General features: G+C 36.3%; 1 protein-coding gene across 4 annotated transcripts in view; it reads left to right on the top strand.

The window, feature by feature from the left end:
• Positions 1-22,670, top strand: part of MTUS2 (microtubule associated scaffold protein 2) — a 578,912-nt gene that overhangs the window by 487,390 nt on the left and 68,852 nt on the right. Inside the window, exon 1 of one of the 4 annotated variants that reach the window (XM_004435293.3) lies at positions 21,884-22,302. The exons of the other annotated variants lie outside the window; for them this stretch is intronic. Within the exon in view, the coding sequence (XP_004435350.1) occupies positions 22,249-22,302 (54 nt within the window). The 5' untranslated portion in view covers positions 21,884-22,248. Of the gene's footprint in view, positions 1-21,883; positions 22,303-22,670 lie in introns of those variants that run through there. 4 annotated transcript variants of the gene reach the window in all.

Raw genomic sequence — 22,670 nt, 5'->3', positions numbered from 1 at the left:
ACTACATTAAGGGGCTGGTCCAGTGGCATAGTGGTTAAGCTGGCATGCTCCACTTTGGTGGCCCAGTGTTCACAGGTTCGGATCCCAGTCACAGACCTACACATCACTCATCAAGCCATGCTGTGGCAGCATCCCACATACAAAAAATAGAGGAAGATTGGCACAGATGTTAGCTCAGGCTAATTTTCCTCACCAAAAAAAAAAAAAAAATAGATGTCACCTTACACCCATTAGAATGGCTGTAATCAACAAGAAAAACAAAAACAAATGTTGGAGAGGATGTGGAGAAAAGGGAACCCTCATACACTACTGGTGCAAATGCAAACTGGTACAGCCACTATGGAAAACAGTATGGAGATTTTTCAAAAAATTAAAAATAGAAATACCATATGACCCAGCTATCCCACTACTGGATATTTATCCAAAGAACTTGAAATCAACAATTCAGAGAGACTTATGCATCCCTATGTTCATTGCAGCATTATTCACGATAGTCAAGAAGTCAAAGCAACCCAAGTGCCCATCAACTGATGATTGGGTAAAGAAGATGTGGCATATATATATAAAATGGAATGCTCCTCAGCCATAATAAAAGACAAAGTCGTCCCATTTGCAACAACATAGATAGACCTTGAGGGTATTATGTTAAGTGAAATAAGCCAGACAGAGAAAGACAAACATTGTATGATTTTACTCATATGTGGAAGATAAACTTACACATGGACAAAGAGAACAGTTTAGTGGTTACCAGAGGGTAAGGGGGTTGGGGAGTGGGCATAAGGGGTGAAGGGGCACATTTATATGGTGAGTGACAAATAATAATGTGCAACTGAAATTTCACAATGTTATAAACTATTATGACATCAATAAAAAAATATAACCACTTCAATTTGGTAACAAACTCACAATACAAAAAGGGATAATTTCTGACAACAAAAACATAAGGGGTAGAGGAAAAGGAAAGAACCTGCATAGGCAAGTGAAGATAAGGCTACCAGCAGAAAAAGGACGATCTCATCTATAAGCTCTTTTATACAAACCTCACAGTAACCACAAAACAAAAATTCAAAGCAGAGTCACAAAACATAAAAAAGAGGAGACTGAGAAACACATCACAGAAAACCACCAAACTGAAATCACAGGCAAAAACACAAGGAGAAAGAAATAATGGAAATATAGAGCAACCAGAAAACAAAAGATAAAATGGAAGTATTAAGCCCTCATGTGTCAACAATCACTCTAAATATAAATGGATTGAATTCACCAATCAAAGGACACAGAGTGGCTGGATGGATTAAAAAACAAGACCCAGCAATATACTGCCTCCAGGAAACCCATCTCAGCTCTAAAGACAAACAGGCTCAAAGTGAGGAATGGAAGATGCTACTCCAAGCAAAAGGCAACCAAAAGAAAGTGGGTAAAGCCATACTTATATCAGACAAAATAGACTTCAAGCCAAAAAAAGGTGAGAGACAAATATGGACACTATATATTGACAAAGGGGGAAATCCATCAAGAAGACATAATATTCATTAAAATATATGCTCTTAACAAAGGAGCACCAAAGTATGTAAAGCAACTATTGACAGACCTAAAGAGAGAAATTGAAAGCAACACAATAATAGTTGGAGAATTTAATACCTCACTTACATCAGTGGATAGATCATTCAGACAGAAAGTTAACAGGAAAACATTGGTCTTAAATGAAACACTAGACCAGATGGACTTAATAAATATAATATAGAACATTCCGTCCAAAAGCAGCAGAATACGCATTCTTCTCAAGTGCGCATGGAACATTTTCAAAGATAAACTATATGTTGGGAAACAAAGCAAGCCTCAGTAAATTTAAGATTGAAATCATATCAAGCATCTTTTCAGACCACAATGCTGTGAAACTAGAAATCAACTACAAGAAAAAAGAATTGGGAAAGTCACAAGTATGTGGAGACTAAACAACATGCTGATCAACTATTGGATCAATGAAGAAATCAAAGGAGAAATCAAAAAATACCTGGAGACAAATGAAAGTGAAAACACAACATACCAAAATTTATGGGATGCAGCAAAAGCAGTACTAAGGGAGAAGTATATAGTAATACAGGCCTACCTACCTCAAAAAAAACAAGAAAAATCTCAAGTAATCTAACACTACACCTAAAAGAACTACAAAAAGAAGAAAAAGGGGAGCCCAAAGTCAGTAGAAGGAAGGAAATAATAAAAATCAGAGCAGAAATAAGTGAAATAGAGACTAAAAGGAAAACAGAAAGGATCAGTGAAACTAAAAGTTGGTTCTTTGAAAAGATAAACAAAATTGACAAACCCTCAGCTAGACTTACTAAGAAAAAAGAGAGAAGGCTCAAATAAAATCAAGAATGAAAAAGGAGAAATTACAATGGATACCACAGAAATACAAAGGATTATAAGAGAATACTATGAAAAACTATACACCAACAAATTGGTTAACCTAGAGGAACTGGATAAATTCTTAGTGTCATACAACCTCCCAAAACTGACTCAAGAAGAAATAGAGAATCTGAATAGACAAATCACTAGTAAAGAGATTGAAACAGTAATCAATAACCTCCCAAAAAAACAAAAATCCAGGACCAGGTGGCTTCTCTGGTGAATTCTATCAAACATTCAGAGAAGAGTTAATACCTATTCTTCTCAAACTCTTTCAAAATATTGAAGAGAAGGGGACACTTCCTAACTCATATTACAAGGCTAACATTACCATGATACCAAAACCAGAGAAAGACAACACAAAAAAAGGAGAATTAGAGGCCAATATCATTAGTGAACATAGATGCAAAAATCCTCAACAAAATATTAGCAAATCGAATACAGCAATACATTAAAAGAATCATACACCATAATCCAGTGAGATTTATTCCAGGGATATAAGGATGGTTCAACATTCATAAATCAATCAATGTGATACACCATATTAACAAAAGGAAGCATAGAAATTACATGATCATCTCAATATATACAGAGAAAGCATTTGACAAGATTCAGCATCCATTCATGATAAAAACTCTGAATAAAATTGGTATAGAAGGAAAGTACTTCAACATAATAAAGGCCATGTGTCACAAACCCACAGCTCTCATCATACTTAATAGTGAAAAACTGAAAGCTATTCCTCTAAGAACAGATGTCCAAGGCAAGGATGTCCATTCTCACCACTTTTATTCAGCATGGTATTGGAAGTCCTAGCCAGAGCAGTTAGGCAAGAAAAAGAAATAAAAGTTATCCAAATTGGAAAGGAAGAAATAAAACTGTCACTATTTGTGGATGACTTGACTTTATATATAGAAAATACTAAAGAATCCACCAAAAGAACTATTAGAAATAATTAATGAATACAGTAAAATTGCAGGGTACAAAATCGACATAAAAAAATCAGTTGCATTTCTATATACTAACAAAAAACTAGCAGAAAGAGAATCAGGAATACAATCCCATTTATACTCACAACAAAAAGAAGAAAATACCTAGGAATAAATTTAACCAAGGAGGTGAAAGACCTGTACACTGAAAACTATGAGACGTTGAAAGAAATTGAAGAAGACATACACATATAGAAAGATATTTCATGCTCATGGATTGGAAGAATCAACATGGTTAAAATGTCCATATTACCTAAAGCAATCTGAAGATTCGATGTGATCCCAATCAGAATCCCAATGACATTTTTCACGGAAATAGAACAAAGAATCCTAAAATTTATATGGAACAACAAAAGACCCCAAATAACTAAAGCAATCCTGAGAAAAAAGAACAAAGCTGGAGGTATCACACTGCTTGATTTCAAAATATGCTACAAAACTATAGAAATCAAAACAGTATGATACTGGTACAAAAACAGACACATAGATCAATGGAACAGAATTGAAAGCCCAGAAATAACAGCACACATCTATGGACAGCTAATCTTCGACAGAGGAGCTAAGAACATACAACGGAGAAAGGCAAGTCTCTTCAATAAATGGTGTTGGGAAAATTGGACAGCCACATGCAAAAAATGAAAGTAGACCATTATCTTACACTATACACAAAAATTAACTCAAAATGGATTAAAGACTTGCATGTAAGACCTGAAACCATAAAACTCCTTGAAGAAAATATAGGCAGTAAGCTCTTTGACGTTGGTCTCATATATCTTTTTGAATATGCCTCCTCAAGCAAAGGAAACCAGTGAAAAATTAAACAAATGGGACTACATCAAACTAAAAAGCTTCCACATGGCAAAGAAAACCATCAGCAAAACAAAAAGACAACCTACCAGTTGAGAGAAGATATTTACAAATCATATATTCAATAAGGGGTTAATATCCAAAATATATGAAGAACTCATACAACTCAACAACAAAAAAACAAACAACTCAATCAAAAATGGGCAGAGGATCTGAACAGTCATTTTTCCAAAGAATATATACAGATGGCCACCAGGCACAAGAAAAGATGTTCAACATCACTAATTATTAGGGAAATGCAAATCAAAACCACAGTGAGATATAACCTTATGCCCATCAGAATGGTGTTATTAAAAAGACAAGAAATAGCAAGTGTTGGAGAGGATATGGAAAAAAGGGAACTCTCATACACTGCTGGTGGCAATGTAAATTGGTGTAGCTGCTATGGAAAACAATATGGAGATTCCTCAAAAAATTAAGAATAGAACTACCATATGATCCAGCTATTCCACTTCTGAGTATTTATCCAAAGAACATGAAAACACTTATTCAAAAAGGTATATGCACCCCTATGGTCATTGCGGCATTATTCACAATAGCCAAGACTTGAAAGGAACCTAAGTGCCCATCAATGAATGAATGGATAAAGATGTGGTATATATATATTCAATGGTATACTACTCAACCATAAAAAAGATGAAATCTTGCCATCTGTAACAACATGGATGGACCTTGAGAGTATTATGCTAAGCAAAATAAGTCAGACAGACAAAGACAAATACCATATGATTTCACTCATATGTGAAAAATAAACACACGCATAGATACAGAGAACAGACTGGTGGTTACCAGAGTGGAGAAGGGGTGAGGGGAGGGCGAAAGGGGTAAAGGGGCATATGTCTAGGGTGACGGATGGCAACTGGACTTTTGGTGGGGAACATGATGTAGTCTATACAGAAGTCAAAATATAATGATGTAAATATATATATATATTTACATACATATACATATAGGTATAATGATGTACACCTGAAAATTTTTTTAATGGAAGAATGTTTTTATATTTTTGTCACCTAAATATTTATAACATGAACAATATATAACATTGCTTTTTGCATGTTTTTTGATTTATATAAATATCATACTGTATATCTCATCCTACACACAAACTTATGTTTCTGAGATGTTTCCGTGTTGATTCATGTAGATCTCATTCATCTATTTTCTCTGCTGTGTGAAATCCTACTGTATGACTATGCTATAATTTAGATATACAGTATTTAATTGAAAGACAGATTGTTTTCATTTTTCACTATTAAAAATGAGCTGAACATTCTTAAACATGCCAACTTGTGTACATATGCAAAAATTTCTCTCTAAGGTATATATTCAGAAGTGGAATTACTGAGTCAAAGTGTGCATATATCTTCACCTTTCTCATATTGCCACATTGTTCTCCAAAGTCGTTGTACTAATTTATACTTCTACCAGCTACTGTGACTGTACCAGCAGAGATATTATTAGATACTCTAATTTTTGCCAGTCTGTTGGTGTGAATTGGTATCTCCCTGTGGCTTTTATTTGCATTTCACTAATTATTATTTAAGAATGATCATTTGCATTTTCTCTTCTGAGAATTACTTCTTATCCTTTGTTCCTTTGTCTAGCGTTATTTGTCTTTTTCTTACCAATTGGAAATAATTTCTACATATTCTGGATACTAATCATTTATGACATATATATTACAATCATTTTCTCCAGTATGTGACTTGATTTTCATTTTGTTTTTGTGACTTTTGATGACGCAAATTTCTAATTTTAATGGGAGTCAAATTTACTATTATTTTTTCTTTATTGCTTGTAATTTTTTGTGTCTTGATTAAAAACAAAAAACCTTCTCCCCCAAAAGAGCATAAGGATGTGTTGTTATAGTCTTTTCTAGTGTTTTAACGTTTTTAATTTTATATTTAAGTTTTTAATACAATTGGGATTAGTTTTTGTTATGACATGAGGTAGGCCATCAATTCTATTTGTTTTCATATGGATAACCATTTGTCCCAGCCCCTTTTATTGTATGGTTGATCCTTTTCTCACTTGTGTGCAATGCAATCTGTATCATTTATCAAGTTTCTACACATGTATAGCTGTCTACTTGTATATACATTAAAGATACGAGATGAGTTTGTTCTGAGACCTCCGCCTCCGATCCATAGAGTTTCTTCTAGCCTGCCCCCTTAGCTTATTTGTAATTCCTTTCTCCAACAGTGAGAAACATGGCTCTCCTTATCTACGATATATTTACTTTTTTGGTCTATCCTAGAATAAACATAAAGTGGTTTCAGTTGTTCACCCATTTATGTACAGTTCTTTTTGTCTTTAGCCTTGTAATATATAGTCAAGATACTGTTTTCCAAAGTTACTTAATTTTTTTCTTCCCCATTTGCTTCAGTGTGGTTATGTTATTTATTTGTTAAGAAAAAGTTAAGTTCATTGTTTGATTTCTATTTTGGGTTCCCTACACATCCTGGTTGATTTTAATTATTTCTTACTTTAATGAGTATGTGATACGTTGACATTGCTTTAACACACAAGGATACACAAGAAGGTATACTTAGAGAAGTGTCACTCTCCTCTCGTCCCTTCTATCTCATTCCCATTCCCATTCCTCATTCTTTCTACTTCATTCCCGCCAACCCACTTGTAGTGGTGAGGTTCATTTCTGTTCTATCCTTCTTGTTACAAAGGAACAGATACATGTTTATTTCCTTATGTTCTCTCTTACCTGGAAGATAGCACAGTATAGTATAGATATTCTTTTGCACCTTGTTTTTTTTTTTTTCCCACTTAACAATATATTCTGGAACTCATTCCAAATAAAGTCATATAAATCTTCTTCATTCCTTTTTTTAAAATGCTGCATAGTACTCCATTGTGCAAATGTACCATAACTTATTGAGCCACTTGCTCATGTATGAGTGCTTAGGTTGTTTTTTAATATTTTTCAACTACAAACAATGCTGTAATGAACAACTTTGTGCATTGTTAGAGATGTATTTTCAAGGTAAAATCCTAGATGTGCAATTTCTAGGTCAAAAAGTACGAACATACATAGTTTTGTTACATTTGGTCAAATTCCTCTACAATAGATTTGCACCAGTTTGCATTCCCACCAGCAATGTATGAGAGTGTTTCCCAAAGCCTTGCCAATCAAATGTGCTGTCATATGTTTTCATTTTAGCCAAGCTGATAGGTGAGAAATGGTATCTCAATGTTGTTTGCTTTTCTCTAATCATGAGAAACTTTGAACAATTTTCATATGTTTAAGGGCTATTTTTATATTTTTTTAAATTATTGATTTCCTGTTTTTCTGTGGGGTTCTTGGCTCTTGGTTCGGCAACTTCGAAGAGTTCTTTATGCATTAGGGATATTAGCTCTCTATCTGTGATACATGCTGCAAATGTTTCCTCCTAGTTTGTCAGTTATCTTTTGATTATGTCTGTGGTAGTTTTTACTATCCAAACATAAAAACTTTCATATAGTCAAACTTATTAGTTTTTTTGCCTCTGTATTTTTAGTCATAGTCAGAAAGTCTTTTGCACACTAATGTTAAAGAGAAACCCACTTGTTTTTATTCCCAGTACTTGCATGGTTTTACTTTTAAACTCCTGATCCATTTGGAGTTTATTCTTGGATATGGTGTGAAGTATAGATCTAACTTTATCTTTATCCAAGGGCTACCCCGTACCACTTATTCAAAGTCAATCTTTGTCCCAATGATTTGAGATGCCAGCTTTATCCTATACTAAATTTCCATATGTCCTTAGATCTATTTCTGGGCTTTCTATCCTATTCCACTGGTTTATGGTCTATCCATATGCTGGTGCCACACCGTTTTAATAGGCTTTGAAGTATGTTTTAGTGTCTGATAGGTCTAGTCCCCTTGCATAGATGTTCTTTTTCAGTAGTTTCCTAGATATTCTTGTATGTTTGTTTTGCTAAGTAAACTTTAGTATCAATGTGTCCAACTCCATAAAACAGAGGCTTGTTGGTACTTTTAATAGGATTACATTAAATTTATCAATTAATTTAATGAGAACAGATATCTTTATGATGCTGAGTCATCCTTTAAATAATATAAGATGCTTTCCATTTGTCTGTCTACTTTTGTGTTTTTCCAGAGTAATTTTAAGTTTTCCTCATATAAGTTCTGCATATTTTTGGTAAGTTTATTTCTACATATTTAATATTCCTTGTTGCTATTATAAATTGGAGTTTATCTTCTATCATTTGTTTAGTCATTGTTTGTGTATATAAAGGCAATTGACTTCTGTCTGTTAATTTTATATCTTGCTCCCTTACTGAATTCTTGTACTGAGAATTTTATCCTTGACCATTGATTTTCTAGAGCTTTCCAGTTATACTGTCATGTCATGTAAAGATAGAACAGTTTTACTTCTTTACCAAATCTTTCACATCTCATTAATTTCTCTTTTCTAATTGCATTGGCTAATACCACTAGTACAGTATTGAATAGTAATGGAGATGAGTAGGTGTCTTTGCCTTGTTTCTAATTTGAGTGGAAATTCTTCTAGTGTTTCCACATTAAGTAAAATAATGGCTTTAAGACTAATATTTTTTTGTCATTTTAAAGTGTTTTATCATGTTAAGAAAATGTCCTTCAATTCCTATTTTCTTGAGTGCCATTAACAGGAATGGTTATTGACTTTTCGTCATAGGCTTTTTCAGCATCTATGGAGATAATCATATTTTTTCCCTTAGATCTATCAGTATTGATTTCCTAATATTGAAACAATCTTAAATGACTGGGACAAATCCCAATTGGTTATGATGTATTATTTTATTTATTGTTTGCTAATATTTTATTTAGTCCTTTTGCATTAATATTCATGAATGACAATGTTTTTTTCTACTTTTTTTGGAGAGTCTTCATCAGGTTTAGGTATCAAAATTAGATCATACTCAATTTACTAAAAGAATTAGGAAGTTTTTCCTTATTTTTGTATTAGTTTTCTATTTGCAGCTGTAACAAATCACTACAAATCAAACAAATCACTGTTTTAGTGGCTTAAAACAACACGAATTTATTATCTAACAGTTATGGAGGTCAGAAGTCCAAAGTGGGTCTTACTGAGCTAAAATCAAGATATTGGTAGGCTGTCTTCATTTCTGGAGGTTCTAAGGGAAAATTTATTTTCTTGCCTTTGCCAGTTTCTAGAGGTCACCCATATTCCTTGGTTCATGGCCTCCTTCCATCTGCAAAGCCAGCAATAGTTGAGTTTTTCTCTTATTATCTTTCTGACAATGACTCTCCTGCCTCCCTCTTCCACATTTAAAGCCTCTTCTGACTACATTGTGCCTTCCTGGATAATCCACTATAGTCTCCGTATTTTAAAGTTAGCTGATTAGCACCTTTAATTCTATCTTAAACCTTAATTCCTCTTTGCCTTGTAACATAACGTAGTCATAGGTTCTGGGAATTCAGACATAGACAACCTTCAAGGAAAGGGAGACATTATTCTGCCTGCCACAATCTTCAATGTTCTAGAGCAATTTATAGAACACTGAAACTATCTGATCTTTGAAGGTTTAGTAGAAAACCATGGTGAAAATATCTGGGCCTGATTCCTTTTAGGAGTGACAGTTCTTTAATAATTGTCTCTGTATCCTCTGTGGAAATTTAGTCTGTTTAAACTTTCTGTCTCTGATGGGCTCAATTTAGATAATCGATATTTCTTTAGAAAATTATCCATTTAAGATTTCAAATTTATTTGTATAGAGGTCTACAACATATTCTTTTATGATTTTTAATTCTTCTTTCTGTTTCCTCCTTGTCATTGCTTATTTGTTTATTTGTGCTTTCTCTCTTTTTTCTTCTTCAAGTTAGCTAGTGGTTTCCTATTTTGTTAAGTTTTTTCAATTAAGTCTCCTAGTTTTCTATTCTCTACTTCATTAATTTCTGCTTTTATCTTTATTATTTCCTTCCTAGTCCTTCCTTTTGGTTTACTTTGTTGTTCTTTTCCAGTTTTTTCAGGGAGGTATTTAAGTCGTGTATTTACATATTTTCATTTTTTAATTTTGAAAGCATTTCCTGCTGTGAGTTTTCCTTTGATAACTGCTTTAAATGTATCCCATATGTTACTGTTTTTGGTTTTTGGTTTTTGTGGTTTTCTAAAAGAATTCTTTAATTTGAGTTTGTATTTTCCCTTTCATTCAAAAATTGTTTAATGGTAGGCTTTTTAAATTTTCAGGTGGGTGACCTTTTTGTTTTTAATTTTGATTAATTATTTCTGTTTTTATTTCATTAGTTAATAATTTCTACTTTTATTACGTTGTGATCAGAGAGCATTGTTTGTAAAATTTCTAATTCATGGAACTTTCTGATGTTTTCTTTGTGATCACTTTTTATGAATGGTTCAAAGACCTTTGATAAAAAGGTATCTTTACTTCCATTATCAAAATATGAAGTTCAATATATATCCATAAAGCATACCTAATTGATTATGTTTTGTTTTGTTTGTCCACTTGATCTGTCTTGAACTGAGAGTGGTAAATCTCCTCCATAAAGTTGCTTGCCCTGTTATTTGGAGGATAGATATTCATAAGTGTAAAATCTTCATTGTAAATTTGGCTTTTAGCTTTAAAAAGTGCCCTTCTTTGTTGTGTTTAACACTTTTAAGCTTGAATTCTTATTTGCTGGATATCAGGATTGCTACTTCTACTTTCTTATTGTTTCCATTTTCCTGAATACCTTTATCTATCCTTTTATATTTTGCCTTTCTGAATCATTTTATATATATTTCATGGATATAGCATATAGTTGGGTCTTACGTTGTGAGCCAAATTGAGAATCTTTTTCTTTTAATTGGTGAATTTAGTCTATCACATTCATTGATATAGCTGATATCTTTGGTCTCAATTCCCTCATAATGTTTTATATTTACATCTACTATATTTGCTGCGTTGCTTTTTTCTAAAGATGTATATTCTTTGCTCTTTAATTTTAAAGGATGGAATTTAGGAAAACATTATTTTTGTTCTAGTGGCTACCTTTGTACTTACACCTTTTTGAATGTTTATAGTTCCCTGTTTTCTCAGCTAACCTTTGACCATCTGGTTTGCCAGTTTATAATTGTAACCTTTAACTCCTACCTATTGCCTACACAGCAACCAATAAGTTTGTTTTACTGTCTTCATTCTCTCTTCCATCCCTTACCAGTGTTTACTTACATTATTTCTATTGTCAAGACATAGCATTTGTACATTAGTCTTCCACCCTCATTCTCACATTCGTTTTTGTCTTAGATCTGCAATTCTCTATACAAATGCTCACATCAGTTACTTTGCTGAAAATTTTCCAGTCATCTCTTAGATGAAGGAAGGTTGTAGTCTAGGCTATTCCTCAAGAAAAACTCATAGGTACAAAATTCCCTATGTCCCTGTGTGTTTCAGACTTTTTCTATAGCCTTGATATTTAGATGGCCTAACGTTGTAGAAAAACCTTATTTCATATTTTCTTTCATTAAGTTGTTCTTTATTTGTTTATTTATTTTTAAATATTGCTCCATTGTTGTCTTGCTTTGAATAGCTAATACTTCTGGCCTTGTAATTAGATGATCTTTTTGCCTAGAGGTCTTGATTTTTTTTTTTTTAATTTCTGAATTTTAACAGGTACATCTTAGAGTTGCTAAATCTGGGTTAATTTTCCCAGGCACCCAGTGGGCCCTTTCAATATGAAGATGCAATTTTCTGAAACGTTTTCTTAAACTATAGTTTTTAAGTATTAGGCCTGTTTCATTGTTTAGGTTTTCCTCTTCAGGGAGTCTAAAAATATGAGTATTAATTTTTCTTTTTCTGTTTTCCATTTCCAATATTTTCTCTATGACCCTTTTTACTTCTTTCTTTTTCTCATTTTCATTTTCTTAGTTGCTTTTCTACCTTTTAAAATGTTTCTTATTAAATTTTTATTTTAATATATCTTACCTTGGGCACCTTTTAATCTTCATTTCTGAGATAACTTTTTTCTTCCATTTTGACATTCAAGTAATTCTCTTTTTATTATTTCCTGTTCTTTGTTCTTAGTTTTTACATTTCTCATTCAAGATCTTTTGTTTTTATCTCCAAATGCTACTTTTAGTGTATTTAATTCAGTTTTGAGTGTTCTTTTATAATTTTCTTCGGCTCCATGGTTGTTTTCTTGGAGGCAATTTTCATCAGTTGAGGTGTGTTGGATCTTATTTTCTGAGTCTTTGTGAAAACTCTGTTTCTGTTTATGCATTTTTTCTGTTCATTTTTGTAGTCTTGCACTGATTTTAAGATTCCTGCTTGGTGCCTTCTTCTGTCAGTGCAGCCAGGTCCAGATTCTTTAGTGGATTTTGTGGGTGAGTAGAGCCAGGGATTGTGTCCTCTGATTTTTTTGGTACTCTTTTGTCTTGTAGGACCCTAAATTTCCCCCTTTTTTCCTTTTCCCTTCACCACCCAGTTGCCATAGGGTGCTTCTTCTTTCCTTTTTGCCTTTTTTCTTCCCCAGAAGCTCTTCATTTCAAATACTGCCACTTCAGGTCACACATACCTTTAAGTTTCTTCTTGTTAGACCACATGTGGCTCTCCCAGGAGACTTTTGTAGGACTTTCTTACTTAGAGTGAACTAACTAGCCCTGCTCTTTTCTTTTTCCTGCAGTTTTTCTTACCTCATTCTTCCTCAGAGAAAAGTCTTACGAAAGGGCAAGAGTATGAGAGATTGCTTTCTGAAGTTTGGTGGGTTTTATATTTTACTTATAATAATTTTGAATTTAGGCATTGTATATCCTTAACTTATGCTGACAATTTTTTTCTTCTTGTTATTATTTATTGATTTTGAAGAAATGTTTGGAGATGTGGACTTAGGTAGATTCCATTATCTTCCTTCTTTTTCTTTTTTAATCTCTACTGTATCTGTAGAATATCCCTCCTTTTTCTTTAAGATGTTTATTTGTACCTTTCATCTTTTCTCTTTGACCTGAGCTAGTTTTTGGTTTTCATTCATTTATTCATTAACCCAAAAAATATTTATTCGGTACTACCTTGTGCTAGGCACTGTTCAAAGTAGAGAATGCAAAAGAGCCATCAGAACCCCACACTACAGTGGGAGTGCATGCTAGTAGGAGGAGATAAACAACAAACAAATAAGCAAGTTATGGTAAGTAATTTGGAGAGTTAAAAATCAGGAAAAAGGGATAGGGAGTACTGGGGTAAGTGAGGGTCTGCTATAAATTTACATAGGTATTATGGGAGGGCTTACTGATAAGGTGACAGTGGTTAGGAAACAAGGTGTGGATATCTGGAGAAAGGGTATTCCAGGCACAAGAATCAGTGGGAACAAAATGCCTGAGAGGAGAAAATACTTGACATGTTGGAAACACAGCAAGAAGGCCAGCATAGCTGGAATGTGGTAGATGATGAGGAGAGCACTAGATAATGAGATCAGAGAGGTAACAGGAGGTGAAGTACCAAGGGCCATTGAAAGCACTTTGGTTTTCATTCTGAGTAAGAAGAGAAGGCATTGGAGGATAGAGGATAGGGGAGAAACATACTCTGACTTTTATTTCTAAAATTTCTCATAGTCCAATTTGTTGAGAATAGATTGGAGGTAGGGGCAAGGGTACATACAGGAACATCTATTGGGAGGATGTTGCCATAATCCAAGTGAAATATGATGGCAGCTTGGACCAGGCTACTTATAGCAGAGGTATAGAGGTCATCAGATTCTTGATCTATTTTTAAGGTAGAGCGGACAGGATTTGCTGGTGGATTATATGTAAGATTATAGTTCATTATATTATTTTCAAAGAACTATGGTCACCTTCACTGTAAATGTAGACTTTTTGCAAACATCAGATGTAATCACTAGTTGTGGGACACCTGCCATTTTCTTCCCTGATGTGATAGCATATTTGGGAATCTGGGTATGTGCTGCAGAATAAAGGCTATATAGAATCGTTGGTTTGAGGACATGTGGCAATTTAGAGTGAACATTGCTAACAATGTTGTTTAGTGATAGACCCACACAGATAGATGGCCAGGGTCTTATCATCAGTGGAAAAAGAGAAAAAGAGAGAGAAAAATGGTAAGGTGGTTGTGAGAGTCAGCTTTCTTCCATTCTTATATCATAAAGATAATGATGGAAAGGTATGCCCTTAAAATCTTGTACTTCTTCCAAGCTCCAAATCAAAAGAAAAGTCCAGGTGAATATCAAAGCACTTTCTCCATCTTTGTTTGACAATATCTTTGCAATTGGCACCAAGGATTACTGTTGTTCAGGGGTTTTAAACACCTTCCAGATGTTAGAGCAACATCTGTGTTGTTGCATATTAGTAGAGTCTCTGTGTCCTGTAGTTCTTCAGCTTTAACCAGGGTAAGTCCACTCGGTCTTTTTTTTTGGTGAGGAAGATTAGCCCTGAGCTAACATCCATTGCCAATCCTCCTCTTTTTGCTGAGGAAGATTAGCCCTGGGCTAACATCCGTGCCTATCCTCCTCTACTTTATATGTGGGATGCCTGCCACAGCATGGCTTGCATAAGCAATAAGCGATGCATAGGTCTGTGCCAGGGATCCAAACCTGCAAACCCCAGGCCGCTGAAGCGGAACACATGAACTTAACCACTACGCCACCGGGCCGGCCCCACCACTCAGTCTTTAATGTATTTATCCAACTGGTACTTACTGCGTGTCTGGTACTGGGCTAAGTGATAAGGATACAGTTGAATCCTTACAGGCAGATGTGGTCACTGCTCTCATGGAGCTGGTGACCTAGTAGGAAGATGATATTAAAGAAACAGATCAGATAACTATTTCATTGCCATGGTAAGAAATGCTACAAAGAAGGAGTAGAGGTTTCTGGGAGAAACTTAACCTAGCTGAGGAGTTGGGGGCTAGTCTTCCCAAAGGTGAGAAACCATATGCTGAGATCAGTGACACGTTCTCCCATTTCTACAGTGATCCCAGTCTGTTTTGGGGAGGCCACTGCTTCATCACAGTATAGTAAGGATTGGCCACATCCTTTCATCCTTTCTTTATAATGGCAGCCACATTGTTGATTGATATTCAGCTTATGGTCCACTGTGATCTTCCCTCTCATCTGGTGTATGTCAAATAGACAGATGCACTTTGGAGTTTTGCCAGCTGCTTCCCTTCTCTGTATCTGACTCTACTTGTCAGTTATCTAATCTTGTCCAACCTATTCATCCAGCTAGTAGAGATCACTTTGAATTTGACTTCTCTTATGAGAGTAGTCAACTCTTCTGAATATAATGCAGAAACAAAGATGATACCTCTCCTGCAATCATCCTAGTCACTGACTTAAAAGGAAAAGAAATAAAGGTACTTTCAAAGACTAACAGACTAGAAAAAAAGACTGTCCTACATAAGTAGCAACCTTCCTACTTGGATATTTGCAGAAAAGTGACATTTTTATAGTTCTCTTTTGACAAGTATCTGAGAACAGAATAGTGCATATGCCATTTGTTTCTTTTTTATAATTCCCTTAAATTCTAAGTCCTGGCTATTACATCAAAGATATTTCAGAACATCTATTGTCTGTATGCAGATCATCGTAACCACCAATCTCGACCAGTTTAAAGATTTCTGTTTGGTATTTTTCCTTTCCAGTCCGTTCTTACCCATTAAAATCTCTAGATGGATTGTGTTTGGTAAAAGCTACGCATATTTTCCTGGCTATCCTCTTTGCTAAAATCCAGTGCTGAAGCTCCAGCTCATATTTTAGATGCGTGGAAAAAGGAGGGGCCTGGACGGTGGAACCAAAATAAACAGATGGTTGCCTTGACAATTTGTAAGAGGCTCTTTCATGATCATTTTTCATCGTTTTCTTTTGAAATAAATAGTGAAACAGAGATACAATTGTTATCTCTGATCTCCTGCAAATGGCCCCATGGCTCACAAACTGCACTAAACACCAAAATGCCTCTGCCACGAAGCCCCTTCCCTTAGTTCCACTCCTCCGAGGTCCCATCCCGCATCACTTGGGGAAACGGTCATTGAGACTTACTCTCAAGGCAGATTGCTAGTGTTGTGGGTGTGAATGTGAAGATGGCATAGCAAAGAGGCCATGATATTTTGGGGAAGACAAATGTAAACAATTACTATTACATGAAGCAGAATGTCATTAGCAAGAGCAACTATACAGAATGACATGAAATCACAGAGAAGGAGAAAATTCACTCCAAATGGGAGGATCAGGCAGAGGAGGTGAAGTGGTGCTGACTGGGACTGGGGAGTCGAGTTTGAGCAGGAGGAGACATGAGTCTGACAGGGGTGCTGGGGGTAGGGGATGGGTGAGGAATTCCAAGTTTAAGGAAGACAATGAAACCATAAAATTGAACATTTTAACATTAGCTTGTGCACATGGTTTCTACCGTGTCAATTTAAAGTTATTTGTGCATTGGTTTGTGAATGTACTTAAGAAAAAAATTAAAAAACACTGCAGTAGAGGCTCTTGTTCCAAGTTCTGAAAATGTGGGGCAGTTTGATAAATATGTCTGAATTCCCTTTTATATTTCACATGCTCAGGTCCCTTATCCAGGTTATAACACAAACTTACAATTCTGTAAGCCTTGCAAATAAAAAGCCTCAACAATTGCAATGCAATTGATAAAGCACTGTGGCTAAGGTCATAAGCTTTCAAGTCTGATCTGAGTTCAAGACTCTACTCGATCATTTCCTGGCTTTCTGTACACTTAACAGGTTGTGTAATCTCTGAACCCCAGTTTTCTCATCTGCAAAATGGAGATGATAATAGGATTTATTTCACTTGTTTTTTAAGAGTCACATAAGATATTGGATGCAAGCCCTAAGCACAGTGCCTGGCATCTGTTAATGACCAGTTAATGTTCATTATTAGTTATTGCTCCAAAACATAGAGTGTTTATAAGCTTTTCTCTGAAGAGGTATACCAATAGACCTTCATATAACTTTTCTAAATGCTCATTCCTACTCCAATGCAAGAAACATGCAAGAAATATGCTAGAAATAAAAACCACCTCAAACTTTTTTTTTTTTTTTGGTGAGTAAGATTAGCCCTGGGCTAACATCTGTGCCCATCTTCTTCTACTTCATATGTGGGACACCTGCCACAGCATGGCTTGACAAGCAGTACATAGGTCCGCACCCAGGATCTGAACCTGTGAACCCCAGGCCACTGAAGTGGAGCGTATGAACTTAACCTCTACGCCACCGGGCCAGCCCCTCAAACTTTTTTAAATATTAGGAACCAAAATGTCCCAGATTTCATCAGACAGTGAGGTCCCAGCTTCCTTTTATGCCAAATCTAAATCTCCATTCTATATGTCTTCAAGTAGTTCAGTCTTTTTTCAGATATTCAAGTACTTTGGGGACTCCTTAGAAAATTTTTACGAGAGGTACCTCCCTACCTAGCCCTTGGCTTGCCACCGTGTTTTAGAGTCCAGTTTATTTCCCTCGAAGTGAGTTTCATTGAGCATTTTCCTGCTTTTAAAGGCCCCAAAAGAAGGAGCTGTTACTTTCTCACCCCATCCTAAGGCCCCATCCTGATTTCTTCAGTGACCTCTTCCAAGGACCTTTGATCTGTGAGAAAGATCACTTCCTTCAAGGAAATCTCACTCCTGCCAGGTGGCCCTCAAAAGACAACAAATATCCACGATGGGACTAGGATACTGTGTTGTGTCAGAAGGAAGGAATGGAGCCTAAGGAGTTGTGTCAAAGGGACACAGGGACCAACAAGAAGGTGCTCCCATTGGCCAGAGATGAGATAAACTGAGCGTCTAAAGAGGATAGTGAATTCAGTTGATTAAAATGCACTGTGTACATTAACATAAAAACATGAGTTTATAATGCTGTTTTGAAAAAGTGAGAGAAAGCAAACAACCTCATTGGGTACCATTGCAACACCAAGTCTCCATTCAGAAAATTGGCACTTAAAAGAAAAGGATTAAGTATTTATCCTATCTTTCCTGTACCAACTGTATTGTGGGGAATTGAAATCATCCTAGTTGATGATGAAAAATTCATTTCTTATACAAAAATTCCAGCTAATAAATGCAAAAGGACGATAGAATAAGAATATCATGTTGTAATTCCCAATGAAATAATTAATTCAGGTAATAGTCATTAACCAATGAACCTTGAGATGAAAGGTTGATGGGGAACTTTACAATGGAGCAGATGAAGTTGTCACATCTGATCTTCTATTGCTTCACTAAAAATGGAACTCCCAGACATTGTGTGCTTCCTGATGGGATGTAATATGATGCTCACAGCATCACAGCTGGGCTATTATTGCCCAAATAAATTGAGCCAGAATCTCAGCCAGCCTTAAGAACTAAATTTCATTTTCAGGGATGTAGGAACAAGTGAAATGACATCACAAGGAAGGAAAGAGGCAAATCCAAAATGTGGGACGTACTACAAGCCAACCAACCCAGTTCCTGAACAAGTCAATGGCATGGAAGAGAAAGGAAGGGGAGGGATGGGGACTGCTGTTGATAAGAGAGGCCTGAGAGACTTACCCCGTAATGTAATATGTGGACCTAGTTTGGCTCCTGATTCAAGAAAATCAACTGTAAAATAATTTTCTTTTAGAAACCAGGAAACTTTGGTTATGAACTAGGTATTAGATGCCAAGGATATATTGTCAATTTTGTTTGGTGTTTTAATGGCATTGTGGTTATGTAAAAATGTTCATAATTTTCAGTGATGCATACTAAAGTATGTAGGGCTTTGCTTTAAAATACTTTAACAAAGAAAAAAAGAAATGGGACAAGTGAAAATAAAGTGACAAAATCTTGATAACTGCTGAATCTGAGTGATGGATATATGGAAAAAAGTAAAAAAGGGATAGATAAAACAAATGTGCCAAAATCTTGATAACTGTTGAAAGTGGAAATGGGTATATGAAGGTCCTTTGTATTTATCCCTCTGTTCTTGAGTATGTTTGAAGTTTTTTAACTTATAAAGAAAACAAACATGCACAACTCCAGGACATTGGTGCATTTCTCAAAATCTGGGTTACTTGCTCTGAGTAATCTTACCATGTGTGCAATTTCAGCAATGCCGTGTAGGACGGACTGAGCCACCCCAGGCCCGTGCCCTTTAGTGCCCTCTGTGCACAGGAGAAGCTGAGTCCCATCGTTCTTTGTGTGGCCTCCCCAGTCTCTCCCTGGTCTCCCGTGGGCTCCTGCCTGGGCGAGCGCTCTCATGGGTGGCCTGAGAACAAGCAGTGATTTTTCCAGTACGGTGCAACCTAGATCTTCATTTGCAAAGAAACAGTTTCCTAAGGTGCACAAAGACAATTCTGCCCAAGGAAAGCTTTACATCACCAGAGGGAGAAGTTTAGCTTCTTGGAGCCTCCCCATTCCCCTTGGCCCTTCCACAATAGGGGCTTTGCTCTATCTTGACTTGATCAGATACCTGTTGTGCAAGAACTGCTGCCTCCAGGTGAATGCAAGACACCACTTGTTAAATCTTAAATTGCGGTAAAATGGACATGACATAAAATTTACCATTTCAACCGTTTAAGTGTACGGTTCAGTGACATTCACTATATTCACATTACGTGCAACCAATCTCTAGAATTCTTTTTATCTTGCAAAACTGAAACTCTATAGCCATTAAACAACAATTCCCCGCTCCCACACTCCCCCAGTCCCTGGCAACCACTATTTGCTTTCTGTCTCTATTAATTTGGCTACTCTAGGTACTTCGTATTAGTGGAATCACGTAGCGTTTGTCTTTTTGTGACTGGCTTATTTCACTGATCATAATATCCTCAAGGTTCATCCATGTACTGTAGTAGCATGTGTCAGAATTTCCTTCTTTTTTAAGGCTAAATAATATTCCATTGTATGGATGTACCACATTTTGTTTATCCATTCATCCGTCGATGGACACTTGAGTTGCTTCCACCTTTTGGCTATTGTGAACAAAGCAGCTGTGAATGTGGTTGTACCAAGGCACCGCTTCTTGCAATATAAAGCTTTTCTTCCAAGGTTTCAAAAGTCCCAGGAACAGCTCTCAGCCCAGGTTCCAGCTCAAGGTACTATGAGCTTCTCTCCCTCTGGGAGGTCGGCCCAAGCTCCCTGCCAAGGAGGGAGCTTTGTGAGAGAGAGGCAGCTTTGCACCTCCCAACGTCACAGAGCCCAGGCCGTGGTGGCCGCCTTCCCCTGGTACACTTCGTTTTAAAACAATAAAAATAATACGTGCTGTCAAGAGAATAAAAAGTGGAAATTTGCTCCCTCACCTCTATTTCCTATTCCCCACGAGTCAGCTGCCCTGATATGAACAGTGTGTATTTTTGCAAAAGCTTTATTCTAGAAATATACAAATATATATATGTGTATAGTTTTGCTTTGTGTTTTATCAAAGTTTATTTTCTCACTCAACAATATATCATCTTTCCATACAGTGGAAAGGTGTTGGATATCTGGATATTTTCCACTTTTATGCTGTTACAAACAATGCTTAATTGAGGATCCTTATGCATACACCTTTGCATATTTACGTGAAGATTATTGTAGGATAGAAGTGGAAATGTTGGGTCAAAGTGTATATTTAAAATTTTGATAGAAATTGAATTTGAATAAATAAAATAAAATTTTGGTAAGTACAGCCATATTGCCTTCTTAAAGAATTAAACTAATTGACCTATTAGCTTTAAAGAAAGATTTGAACTTATTCTTTCAAGTTTAGGGCAAACATTCCAGTCTGTTCTTATCTGATCACCAAATACCGTTATCCTCTCTACAAGCAAATCTAAATGGCCAGTGTTAACTTAATTAAAATCTGCTTGGAAAATCTCAAGTTAGTAAAATTATCTAATTTTAACAACTATTGTCTGTTTATAGTCTTAGGCAAATTTTGTGGAGAAAGATGTAATTGTATAATTCTGAAGATGATACATTTCAGGATTTCTCCTTTGAGATATCAGGAAATATAAAGTTAATCTTATAAATATTTACATCTTTTACTTTCAGGATTGCATAAATATATTTTTAAATACCAAGTCTCTTTTGAAAAAAACTTTTGCCCCCTATTCCCTTCCCTTTTTGATTTTTAACTGTTTGAAAAATTACAAATTGTGCAAAAAAGATTAAGTCCTCTAAGGTTTTTATGCTAATATGCCCAGGAGAACTATCTGCCCCAAACCTCAACTTTAATTCGTTAAGCCACTTAAATGGTTTGTGTATATTTATAATTTATTTATAATTATTCATATATACTTATTATATTATAAAATAAATATTTTATAAAATATTTATAATTATATTTCAAATATAAATATTTCACCAAACAAGACAAAAATTGTTCATGGCACATAAATCTGAAAATGAGCAGTTGGTGGTCCCCATAGGCAACTAGTACCCTGAAAGGAGGAATTTATGGAAGGAAAGGCCATATCCACCACGTCTACAGATATTTTTCCTTCTCAGGAAACTAGAAAGCCAGTGTTTGAGCAGAGCGAGGTCTCTCTCAGCCCCCTCCGTAGTCCTCAGCCCAGAGTATCCCTTGAAGACGGGGATCTTCTTTTGTGTTCCTGCGTCCCTCTCCAGGCGTGTGTGCGTCGCGCACAGGCGCATCCGCGCTCGCTCCGGGAGGGGTGGGAGCGGCACGGCTCCCTGCTGACAGCAGGCTGGCTGTCCTCTTAGGGAGGTGGCACTGGTAAATGCTCGATTTTTATGCGACTATTGATTTGCCTCACTCTGAGGATTCCAGTGGCAAAGTGACCCTCCCTCCGCCCGGCCCCTCCCTTCCCGGCTCCCGCCCTCCCCCTCCCCGCAGCAGAATCCTAATGCTGCCTGCCGCTCTGCGCTCCTCCTCCTCTCGTTCCTGTGGCTCCTGGATTCCTGAAGTTATTAGGAGAAATAAGGTAGCCGAGGGGACCACATGGAAGTTGTGACAGCTCCTGGTGGCGCGCCCCTTTCGTTTGAGCCATTACCTCGCCTTAGGAATTACCGCTGACACGTTGAATGAAGGAGGTCCCCTCGCCAGCCAGCCTGCCGGGATGGGCCACTGCTGCTGCAAGCCTTATAACTGCCTTCAGTGCCTGGACAAGACGGTACTTTGCCTTCCCTCTCCCTCTTCTTCCCCCTCCTCCTTCGAAAGGGCAGAGAGAAAGCCTGAGCCAGCCACTCTGTCCCTCTCCCCTGGCATGTGTGTGTGCTTTGTTGGTGAGCAGGAGGCTGAATCGTGAGTGGTGTTCACAGAAACATTTGGTCTCACATACTCTGCAGTGCCTTATATAATTCTGTATTCCTGCAGTCTCAGATGAAACTGTTGCATTTTCCTGAAACAGTAGGGCTCTGCTCAAACATCTCAAAATCCAAACTGCCAAGAAATCCTTGGAATATCCTTAATGCATTTTAATGTACCTGTGAAACCTAAGACCTACCAGTGGGGAATTTCCATTAGCTAGACATGTTTCTC

This window comes from Ceratotherium simum, chromosome 10 (genome assembly GCF_057802395.1).
Source record: "Ceratotherium simum simum isolate JZ-2026a chromosome 10, ASM5780239v1, whole genome shotgun sequence".
Taxonomy (NCBI): domain Eukaryota; kingdom Metazoa; phylum Chordata; class Mammalia; order Perissodactyla; family Rhinocerotidae; genus Ceratotherium; species Ceratotherium simum.
The sequence above is the reverse complement of the archived record's forward strand: the minus strand, read 5'-3'. Positions and strand labels throughout refer to the sequence as shown.